Source organism: Schistosoma haematobium, chromosome ZW (genome assembly GCF_000699445.3).
Source record: "Schistosoma haematobium chromosome ZW, whole genome shotgun sequence".
NCBI classification, from domain to species: Eukaryota; Metazoa; Platyhelminthes; class Trematoda; order Strigeidida; family Schistosomatidae; genus Schistosoma; species Schistosoma haematobium.
The window spans coordinates 22,353,849-22,366,397 of record NC_067195.1 but is presented as its reverse complement, the minus strand read 5'-3'; the positions used below and the strand labels follow the sequence as shown (position 1 = coordinate 22,366,397).

General features: G+C 30.2%; 1 protein-coding gene across 1 annotated transcript; it reads right to left on the bottom strand.

Moving 5' to 3' along the window:
* Nucleotides 1–8,875: 8,875 nt before the first annotated feature.
* On the bottom strand, nt 8,876–11,877 carry MS3_00010328 (uncharacterized protein). The gene is made up of 3 exons (XM_012941264.3): nt 10,962–11,877; nt 10,579–10,683; nt 8,876–9,341 (listed from the first exon to the last, which is right to left on the bottom strand). Exons 1-2 carry the CDS (start codon nt 11,848–11,850, stop codon nt 10,619–10,621), a joined length of 954 nt encoding a protein of 317 aa, XP_012796718.3. The 5' UTR covers nt 11,851–11,877; the 3' UTR covers nt 8,876–9,341; nt 10,579–10,618.
* Between the last annotated feature and the right edge of the window lie 672 nt (nt 11,878–12,549).

The following is a 12,549-nucleotide window of genomic DNA, read 5'->3' as shown; positions in this document are numbered from 1 at the left end:
TAAGATAATCAAAATATGGTGGGCTAAACACATTTTACAACAAAATATTACCAAAAAAAGATTCACATGATTCAACTGTTGATATTCAGGACTAAGTTTTGATCACAATAATAGCTACCTGAACTTAGTAGATTGGAGGACATGTTGGCTGTTGTACTGATAAGTGTGGCAATTTTAGTAACAGGATGAACAATGATAACTAATTACATCTGAGTGATATGTCCCAAATAGGACGAAATCTGCTTTTTTGAATTCAGGTGGTAACCACAGTCCAAATATACCATTTTTAATAAAGATTTTGATAAAACCAGTTGTTTCTCACTAATTATTCAGGGTCAAATATTTCAATAAACACCGAATAAATATTGAGTTAACAAAAGTTTGAATATGTACAAATAAAAAAGGTCTCTTAAAATACTTACATGGATACTAACAATTATTTAAACCACCCTGCTGTAAAAGGAATAATAGCGTTAATTCAGAAGTAGTGTAAATATTCACATGACAGCCTATTACACATATAGCGGAAAAGCTCATACGTATACTGAATACTAACTGAATGTCATTCATTTGCAAGTCTACTTACTGATTATAAAAACTTGTTGAGAAATATTTTGATCTATTGACATCAATTTACACCAAGCGCTGAAAGGTGTAAAAATTACTTTAACGGCATTATTCATGAATTAGTATAATATGAAGATAAATGTAATCAGCTACTAACCGAGAATTAGGTGTTACATTAAAAGTTTGAAGACGATGCGTGCCACTGATTGACAACATCTGGAGGACCATTGAAAACATATCACCAAGAAAACCCACATTTTTTATCCAATCTACCACTCCACAGTAGCGAGTACTCAAGGATTCACAGAAAATCAAACCTGTATGGCATACTATCACGGCAGTTAAATCAGGTTTTAGTGACTTGAATTTTTAATTTCAGTCCGCTTATGAAGTCAAATAAATAGGAGTGAAATTGATAATCATTAAGGATGTTATATAACGAAAAATTATAGTGAAGCTTGCAACTTCAGATCCTTAAATCTTGACCAACTGAACGATCTATAAGATGTTTGTTCCGAGGATAAGAGATCGCAGGTTTTTATATTGCAGAGTCATGGGTGAGGTTTATTGAAGAGTTTCCCAATAGGACAAGACACTCATTCATTCCTTTTCGGTTTACTATGGGTTCACCGCAAAGGTAACATCACGGTTCAACTGTGAATCGAAAATGTATTCCCAATGGCAGTTTGGCATTCAAAGGTTTTATGCTTTGTCTCTAAAAGTGTCAAAAGCTTACAATACTGAATATTTTCAAAAAACAAAACGAAACGTTTATCCTATTCATCCTACTGTCCTATAAATGAAAAGGATTTTTGAAAATTATTTTTTGATTAATCAAGATTCGCGAAGAAGGTTATTTTCATTGTTTATAAATCTTTCCCATCAAACGATATAATTTACTTTATTCATTAACTTGTAAATGTAACAATATTGTGAAAAGATTCATCGATAAAATATCACTTGAAAGGCTTTCTCTTATAATGAATATGCGGGACCCCTTGATTTTATACTACTGAATAAATACTTCAATTAGATAATTATGATTAGACATGTTTTGTCACTAAGTCTCAATAAGCATCATGTGTAATGAATTAACTTGGAAATATTGAACAAAGCGAAAGGTTGCATACAGTATTGTTATCATAGTTAATGCATATTATGATGGTATAAAAATATTATATTACAAGTCAATAGTGTCTCAGACTGTAAGGAAATATCATCTATATAATGAATACTATAAAGTAAACCTTATTCCTCGCAAATAACTAATTTTTATATTTGATGATTTTATCGCTGCAGAATAAAAATAAATTTAACAAAATAAGCCCATAATTCTTGTTGCTAACGTCACAAGCTTAGAAAATTCTAGTGAAATCATTGAATCAGTCGTGACAAATCATGATTGTTTGTTCACTAATGACCAGCTTCGAAGTGAAGTTCCTAAGGTTTTTGGTGAGATTTCGTGATTTCTAGAGTCAAGTTACAAATGAAGCAACCGTAAGTTTTCAACGTCTGTAGCTAAGCTGTTCTCCAGGAAAAAAACACTACATATCACACCAGTTCATGAAAAAATAATTTTAAAAAATGTGATGCTAAGAAGTAATGTGGTTGTATAAACTTGTGTATTTAAAAAATGTTGTGGTCATAGAAACGGTAATATAAGTAAACTATTTAATTCAGGATATTAGATGTTACCCTAGGAAAAGCTCAAAAATCATGCACTCATATCTTCAAGTCAAACAAATGACTAGCAATAAGAGATAAATAAAGGATATAGAAGACCTAAATACAACAAACAGTAAGTACGAGAAATGTTAAAAGGAGGTTATCCTAGAGACAAATCTTTCATCGACAATGCTGCAGTACAATAAAAAACTATATTTTAGCTGTTGATGAAATACGTCAAGGATGTGAAGAATATTTCGACATTATCAGGTACATTTGAAGATAGTTACCATTCCATATAGTTCCATTAGGTAGTTGGCTTGCAGAATCAAATGTAGAGGATTGATAAATAATGAATTTGAAGTGAAACGACTAGTTCGAAAAGGATATTTACTCTAAATATCTATCATCTGTATTTCATTATCACGAACAAATCAAAATCCACCTATTATTCTGTATATAACTCGGTAGTCTCAACTTCGCAAACGATAGTACATGAGTTCCCATTGAGATTGAACAATGAGACTTGGTAGTCTCAAATCATCAAAAATAAAACTTGTGGTGAATAACTAACAGCCAACCTGTATTTAGGTATTACGACAATGCATCTATTATCCTGAAAGCACGAAAAGTTTTCAGGTCAAATAGGTAAATTCTCTATCGTTGTTTTTATATGTATACCACCACGGGAATACCATCCGTTCCTAAGAATTATGACCTAATAAATCTAAATGATTACTGTTACCAAATTGGTTTTCATCATATCGGGTAGGTAACTTGTACAAAAATAAATCAACCAAATTATCAATAATACAAAGGTTTTTTTATAATCACTCACATATAATTGAGTTAGTTTTATATCTACTGGCATCGACTGTGTATAATTTTTATTCTACAAACAAATGATTTAAATATTGTGCAACAAATAATATTTACTTAATCGACTTTCTTTCTAGTTTCAAACAGCAATTAAAATCATACTTCACCATTAATTCGTTATTCTTTCATTCGTACTAGTCTTGTAACCTAGAAACATAACCTATCATTTACCTACTAAATTCTATTCACTATAAAAGTATCATATCAGACAGATTGTTTTATAAAAAATTCAGACTGTCAATTAAATAAATATGATTTTATAATTCATTAATTGTTACAAATCAATTTTTCACACTGGTTTCCATTGTATTTCTATTCATATACCGGTTACGTAATCCTGTATATAGAAGTATTTATGATAGATGTTTATAAATATTAGTGTAATAAACTGATCCTTTTTATGGAACAAATTTAATGTTGAACAAATATATGTACCGTATGGGGTTATCAATTATAGGTCACGTTCAATCTGCAGGTGTGTATGTACAGATGAATCTTTATGTGTGCAGTTTGATTCTGTATTCAACTATAAATGATTATGATGATGTAATTAATTCATAGCAGATATGTTTATACATCTGTATATACATATGGTCTGAGTTTTTATCTCACATAAAATTCATGCTATAACAATCTTTATGATAAAGATGATGATGAAGATACAACTGATTGTTATCATTAAGCTTATGATCAATATAATAAAAGTTAAAATTAGTTTTAATTGAATCATTGTAGTAATTTATATAAACATAGAATGAGCAAACATTAATGAAATCTATACAGTATATATTATATACAAACAACATTAACATAACTGTTTACAATTAAAATTCTTATGTTTGTGCTAAAACTAATACTTGTTTACAAATATTTAAGAACCATAATGACCTATCTAAATGAATGATAAAGTGTTTTATGTGATATCTCAGAAGGTAGCATTATAAAACTGGAAAATGATGAGTAGAACTGTACCATCTCAATATTAAAAGGGAAGTGCACGTAATATAAACCTTTCTTTCTAACTATTCGAGTTCCACGTGCGGGATCGTGGATATGCTCTGCTGAAGAGTCCCATACTAGGACAAAACGACCATTCATTGCTTCCAGGTTTTCAATGGTAATATAAAATTGAGTGGTTCATGATCTCAGTTATAACTATTTATATTTCAAGTTAAAATGAAAATACCAACTTTATATGGTGATAAGTCCACCTTTTTGGTACAGTGTATAGTGAACTAGAATAATACTAGAATTTTGAACCCTTTTTTTCAATATTATTATCTTTGATTATATTATTAGTAAATCAACCAGACAATCACTATCCTATATCCAATTACATCATCGTCACTTTCTCGTTTAATCCGTTCAGCTATATATTGAAATTGTTAGAAATGGAAAGTATTTTTAATTATTTCTTTTGACTAGTAAAATAAATAAATTTTCCCTACACGTTACACATAAAATCACCATTGTAAACCATTTCAATTATTTATACAAATCAGTCTGTATGTGGATGACCTGGAGCATATCAAATAAAATGAGTTCATCTTATACTACACTGTTCGTTATTTTGTCTTTACAAATGTTTATCAAGTGACTCAGTTGCATAAAAGTATCCAACTCACAAAATCCCAGTTCAAATCACCTAAATATGATATCCGAATCTATCAAATATATTTACATACTCATCTCTAAACGCATGGTTACCTTGTTCATAATAAATACCCATAATTAAAACATATCTTCCATGTTGATGTTACGTTTACATTACACGGAAAGTACAGAAAAGATTTTCAATGATATAAAATCAAATTTCGTTAAACTTTTTGAAATCTTAAAGTTAAAAAACTCTTTAAACTGTAAAGATTCGGTGAATAATTTGTAACTCTGTTTATCGATTTTATATGAGTTTTTTTTTCCAATCAGTAAATTCCCAACAAACTTACATTAGTCACACTAGCTGTCAACCTTCATGTACCTGTGTATCCTACTCTGTTTTTTAACAACTGATATCTTTTTCATGATGACAATCATCTAGCTTTAATACTACCTCTAGGAAATATCTCGTAATTATAATCGTGGAATTAGTTTATTCAATCATTTATTTAATATCAGATGGGTTTTGTGAAGATTGTAGTAATTTCAATGGTTAAGATCATGAGTCAGTTGAAGCTAGACCACCATGGAAAACCTGGAAGCACTGGACGGCCGTTTCGTCCTATTGTGGGACTCCTCAGCGGGTTTAAATAACACATCTAAAAAGAAATTTAAGACTTAATTATTTCGGAAAATTAATCACACACCAAACATATATCATTTTAAATTATTAGCAGAGTATTTTAGATATTTGTTTAATTTTCATGGGAATTAAATTTACAGGTGTGTTTGTTTGGTTTTGTAGGAGGTTTGGCATGATATATACGCGATAGTTTATTTTATAAATGAACAACAGAACGTAAAATATCTTGTCAATCTATCAATATTTTGTAATATTTGACCCAGATAACGAAAAAAAATAGAAGTTACACTTCTATACTGATGAATGTGAATTTTAAAAAAAACAGTTGATCATTCCTGAAGATAAAAAGAAATACTCACTTTATCCTCTTATGTTAGAAATATGCCCCACCCTAGATGTCAACATTCACTTTGATACACACAAACACGCGAGTAAATACGCTTTAGAAGAGTAGATAATTTATACATACATAAATTATATCTATATTTTTGCAAAGAAAAATTTTGTCAGGTACATGTGTTTTATGACCTCTTTTCCCCCTAAAATAAAAGACGAATTTGTGATCAGCTAGTGGAAATCACCAGTTGATTGGTTTCTTTTTCTAATTTTACCATAAAAATTGAATATATATTTTCTCCGTTGACTTACTCGCCTATTTAATGGCTCCCACTTACTTATTTTAAAAAGATTATTATCACTTTTAGGATACATACGAAAATTGACAAATGTTTTATGGTATTATTATGCTAACCCATCTAACTATCTACCTACTTACTTACATGTCAATGGTTTTTCTTTTTTAACTATTTTGCACGCCTGTCTATCAAAGAATACTTATCATTGAATGGATTAGCTTGTCTAATACTTAAAATTTTCTCATGAATGATTTAATATTAAAAGCTACATTTTTTCAAGCTAAAATTCTGTGACCCAAGAAAATGTAACGTCTACACATAATTTTTACATAATTCTGCGAATGTACTGAAAAAAGAGGGGGAAGTTCATTTATGATTAATGTGCACCGTAAGTAATATGTTATTACATAGTACTGGTTAAATTAAGTTAGTGCTACTCGTGAATGCAATTAAATTATAGTGTTCATTTATTATGAAGTAAAGTAAACTCAACTGTTAGCGACGGATAACTATTTCCTTAATTAATAATAACACCCTTAAGCAAATCTATGTGTTTGTGATGTACACCATTACTAAACCCATGTTAGTTAAGTTCATAAGCAGATAATTTCACATAACGCATCCACGATTCCGCCTCGCGAGATTGCAACACAGGACCTATCAGTATCGTGCGCAAACACTCAGTTTCTACACCACTGAGCCGTCATCCAACCGTGTTAATGTCTAACTTCAACAAATTCATGAAATTGAGCCACCGTCCACTATTGTCTTCAGTGAGTTAATATCTCACAAGAGACCCGATTGTACTGCACTGGTCATTGTTTCTCACTAGAACTCCAGGAAACACTTCTTGAAGCCAGTCACTAGTGGGCATATGATGATTATTATCAGAAGGGGTTTTGTAGTGATTTTAGCAATTTTACGGTTGAATTCATGAGCCAACTGAAATTCGTTATCATTTTTCCTTGAAAACATACATTCTAAATGATATTTCGATCATGATAACACATGTTTCAGGTTGTTGAAGTTTATGCTGCAGACCACCTCCTAAACATCTAACATTTGAACATGGTGTACTCAATACAGAATCACGTGGACGAATGACCAAATTAAACTGTAATTGATAGGATCTGGTCAACGTTGAAAGACCAGACAAACGTGATAATTGCCACTATTCAGTTATCTATCGCTTGTAACATTCTTTATTCTTGATTGATTGGAAGTGACTATTATTCCACTGAAGGCAAAACCAACTTATTGACTGACGTCTAGATTGTTGATTACCGGTCTACTGTTGTGATCATTTTCCAACCAGAAGGCTTTGGGTTGAATTTTGTGTACAGTCGCGGAAGTCCACTTTTGGAAGGCTCCAAACTAGAAACGAATGACTGCAGTTGTTATCAGTTCGTGATTAGAATTATCTTAAAAAATGGCATTTGGATGATAGGTAGTCATGGATTCTCACTACCCTAGTGAATGGAGTTTTATTATTTGGATCGATAAGTAATTAGTTTACTATAAGTGCCAATTTTAATACAGGTAAATTCTTATTGTTTATGTCTACTTAAATTAAGTTTTTTAAGTATCGTCATGACAAATCACATTCTTGATCCAATAATTTTTATGGTTCATTCTCTTTATTGTGAATAAAATGATTTTTGCCAAGGTTAAGAGATTATATTATTTTAACTGTGCACCTAAGTCTAAATAAACAGTTTCACTTTAGATATCTATTTTCCATGTTCGATAATGAATGGTCTAGCTTCGGATTATTCGATAAAAATAAGTTTGAAAAGTCGTAAATATACCTTGTCGACTAAGTGTCAGCTAGTTGACAACTCTAGTTTTTGGCTAATTACTATGGATAACTAATTATTAAATCTTAAAAACACGGCTCATAGAATTATGGAGTCAAATGCAAGTTAGGTTTTTGTTAACTACAAGGACTGAATAACCATTTATTCTCATAATAAAAATGCAAATAACTTAATTTTATAGGCAGGATTGGTCTTCCACAAAGTACAAAGTGATGCATTAATCGTTTAGTTGTAACCATCAAAACTGAACATTTATCATAGCATATCTTCATATTTAGATCACATATAAAGCTAAAAATGTCAAGATATAACGAAGGCGAATAATATAAAACTTTTATAGAAATATATATGTAATTTGATGGGATTTCTAGTTCATCATGTCAAAATCTAATTACTTTTTTAAAAAGGATAGTTTAGGCAAAGTTTCAGTGAATTTGTTAGATTTTAAATAGACTTCACCTATTACTTTGAAACGTTAACAACCTGAAAATCAATTTGATTGGAGTGAACTATTGACCGGCTAGCTTATTCTTGGACAAGACTTACCAACAGTATTTAGGTTAAACGATTATATGGAATCATGTATTGGATAATCTAGAAAAGAATTATATTGTTTAATTTATTCATTTCACTAATGATATTATAAGATTCATCTTATGACGAAAATATACATGATTAATTTGACAAAACATAGAACTTAATTTTTATTCCAGTTACATTCAATGATAAAGTTGACCAGTTATTCAGTAAGCCATCACTTTTCCCTTATCAAAAGTTTTAAACCAGTCGCTTTGAAGTTGAAGCTCATCAAAACTATAAATCCGTTTCTGTGGCGCCTATTAACTAAACTGTTCATGGTAATCAGTATAATCACTATGTACATTATCCAGCATCCTTCAACGAGAATTCCTATGTTAAAAACACCAATGTTTCACATTTAAGTAACTACATTACAGATATACTTGAAAATATTTAATAGAACCCTGATTTATCGGGTTACATGTTATTTTGTATCGTTTAAGACTATTTTACAAAGTCCCTTCATTGTCTTTTTTCCTTTTTCAAATAACTAATGGTTTAATTAAAATTTATTTCAATAATTATTCAAATATTATACAGATAAATTTAACAAAAGTACAGGTATGAAAAAAAGCATAATATTTACAAATCATTATAGTTATTCTTCATTTATGTACATGAAAGTAATCAGATCTCAGTATATTATTAATCATTAGACGGGGAGGGTAGAATAATCTTTCCCTATATATTATTTGTATCATCAAAGTTTATATTGACAATATAGAGAGAACAGTATTAGATTTGAGTATTGAAACAGATAATAATTGAATATATAATGAGTAATAGACTATCTTATTTGATTGTTATCATATTGATCTTGTCATCATTATACTACTGATAATTATAACAATCACTTTTCAATAATGAACATTTTGAAAGACATTTATTTAATTTGTACATATTGAGACGCCACATCACATTCCGTGAAGAAATGAAGCCAGTTGATTACCTAAGAAAAACCTGAAAACAGAAAGAAATGGAATATTTTCATTAACTTATCTAATTAAATCACCTATTGTTCAGCTAATAAAAAGGGAAGGTTCTTTTAAATTGGGAAAAAATTTCCTTGTATCAGAATGTGTTCAATTTAACCAATTTACTTTAGTTCTAGAGGGTAAATGAATTCAACAATGGTAAAAATTAATTCAATAGGATTATATGGTTGGTAGTTACCTGAGTGGAAATAAATTGCAAGCACTACTTCAGTTCATATTTCTCTATAAATTTAAGTTTTAAAATTTTAATGAAAATCAGATCACTTAATTGCCGATTAGGTTATTTGTCAAGATTTATGTAGACAAATTTATTTGCTCATACACAATGGTTGGTCAGAGTTATATGAAGTTAGTGATAAAACAAAAGACAAATAAATTTCGTAGTGAGGCCTTAGTTTCTCATGCTAATGAAATGCTACGGAAACAGATATCTTGAGATTATTTATGTTCCGAATGATATTTAATCAAATTCATCTTGTATCAAATAGTATAACTCGATTATTCTCACTGGTCGGTGTTTTATCAATTTGAGCCCAATTGTTGATAATCCGATTTATGAGAGTATTTTCCACGTGACCACACTATGTGCATCAATTCAAGTGATCGACTATTATTCACATGATCAGAAAATGTCTCAGTTTGCGACAAAGGTCTGTAACATTGGATAAACCACTTAGTAACCAATATTGCCATTCAATTATTTGTGATTGATATTTATCTTTTCATAAAAATTCATAATGTAGGTTTTCACTTTTGACTGAATAATATATATTTATTGGTTTCCTAAACGTTACAAAACATATTTTTCTGTCTCATACAGTCTCAAAGTAGCATAATTTTTTTATCTTTGTACTCGGCAATTTATACTACTTACAAGTAGTCAAATGAGTTGAACGGAAGTATTAAAACTTTGGGTGGATCTCAACTCACCCCAAATTGAATCGCTTGATAAATATCGTAAACTAAGTAAAAACAATACATTATGTACAATGTACACCATAAAACATCGTACTGGGTACACGCATATCTAAAGTGAATATAAGTTAAAAATTTTGAGTCGTAAATTTTGAGCAGATAGACTGTATCGGTTGTTTTCCCATTTTAGCTAATGTTTAGGATTAATAAACAGTCCATTTACTATATATTTGGTAACCATACCATTCAAAGAATTAAATTACGCAAAGCAAATAAAGTGAACTTACTTGTTTTCAATAGATTTTTGACACTTATATATCAAGAAAGTTACAATATTGTTTGTTCTGATAAATGTAGTTTCTCCGCCTGCTCACGCCATTTAGGAAGGATTTCTGAAAAATTTAAACAATAAATATTTTCAGTTAGTATCTGATCAGATAGCAAACTTCATAAATTATCATCTAAGTCTTTGCTTCTTACATAATTCCTACATACAGAAGTCTGTAATGAACAAATTCATCTTCATTTATAAAAAATAATTACAATCAAACAGTTCGGTAAATATATTTTAAGTAACATTTGTTATATTAGCTGATTAAATCCATCAATCACAAAACATTTCAGATGTTAATGACCTTGTGAAAACATCTGTAACATCCTTTATACTTACCTAGTAACGTTGTTTGTCTATATTTCGTAATAGGATAGACGATTTTCCCACTTTCTGGTGTTTCATGTTTACGAATTCCATATTTTGTGTATGAATTAAAGGGTACTGATTCATTAACCAGTAGTTCCTGAAGTGAATTCACAGTTCTATATGAAATAATTGAATTCGATACATTTAATTTGTTTAATGTAGAAGTATTTAACGTCGTAAGTGAATATGATCGTTCCAAAACATGATTTAAAGGTGTATGTTTTACAGTGTGAGCAAGATTTTGAGGCCATTTTTTCACAGGTAAATTCCATGAGTTAATTTTGGTCGATATAAGTTTATTTTTCTTTGAATTCTCTACATTACTTTTCAATAAATTGCTATGTTGTGAGGCCAAAAGTTCATTTGTTCCCTTCTTCACTTTACTTGCTTTCGCATAACGTATTTGTTTTATTGGTGTTTGGAGCACTTGGGTACTGTCATGCTGATCTATTGAGACACAAGTATCTGAATGGTATTGTTTGCCCAAATAAAACGATGGTATATATTGATTTTTTGTACTTATCAGCTCCCATCGCCAGCGATCACATGAATTACTGCTCTTAGTATCATTGTTTTCAGCGATAACTGCCGGAGTTGATAAACATTTAGGTAAATTTTTCATTGTCCCGTTAAAGTGTGTATAATCAGATATGGGTGATGGCGTTTTCGACGCATAATTTGGTGTGAAACAGTTAATATTAATGTCATACATCCTTTGAAATCGCTCAGTCGATGACTTCATAGCGTTATCAGCTTCCTGTTGCCTTCTTTTGGTAAAAAGTGTTTTATCCATCGTACAATTGCTGGAACATGTGAATAACTGTCTAGCTGGAAAACTGATTTCTGAATCCATGACCATTTTGACTACAATAAACGAGTGTTAATTGTCGCGTGTCATATACCACCTGGTTATTTATACCAAAAGATAAGGATAAAAAAATAAGGGAATTGATAATTCTAATATCCAGCCAATCAAAATTGAGTGGGGTTAGGTGTGATGCTTTTGTAATCATTCTATTGGATGAAATTTCTTACCGTACCGTCATGAATTTTCTAATGGTGAGAGTTCTTTTTATTTCGAGTAATATGACTGGTTAGAAAACCAGTGAATTTGTTACTTATGAAAAAATAATGATGATGAAAATGTTCATACAAGACAGCGAATTTTTTAAACGCAGGGATGATGAATAAAGTGATCACCATAAGATTAAAATTATTCGACTAAGTTAAGAAGGCAACAAACAAACAATAGACTAACTTCTTTAATTTAAGTATTCCACATCAAAAATAAACATCTTATGATTAATATAGGGGGGTTTGCGATTATTGTTGAATTTTCACTATTTGGGTCACGGAAACCAAGAAAATTTTAAATTGTTGTGATGAAAGCTAACTGTGATTACTGAATAATTTAATAAAGCAACATTGGAAATTAACTTATAAGTGCGGACTATTAGTTCCTTGATCAGTTATCTAAATGTGTCAGACTTGTTAAGTTACCTGAAGGTCATAGGTGTGATCTCGTGTACGATTATAATTAGAAATCAGTTAAGTAATC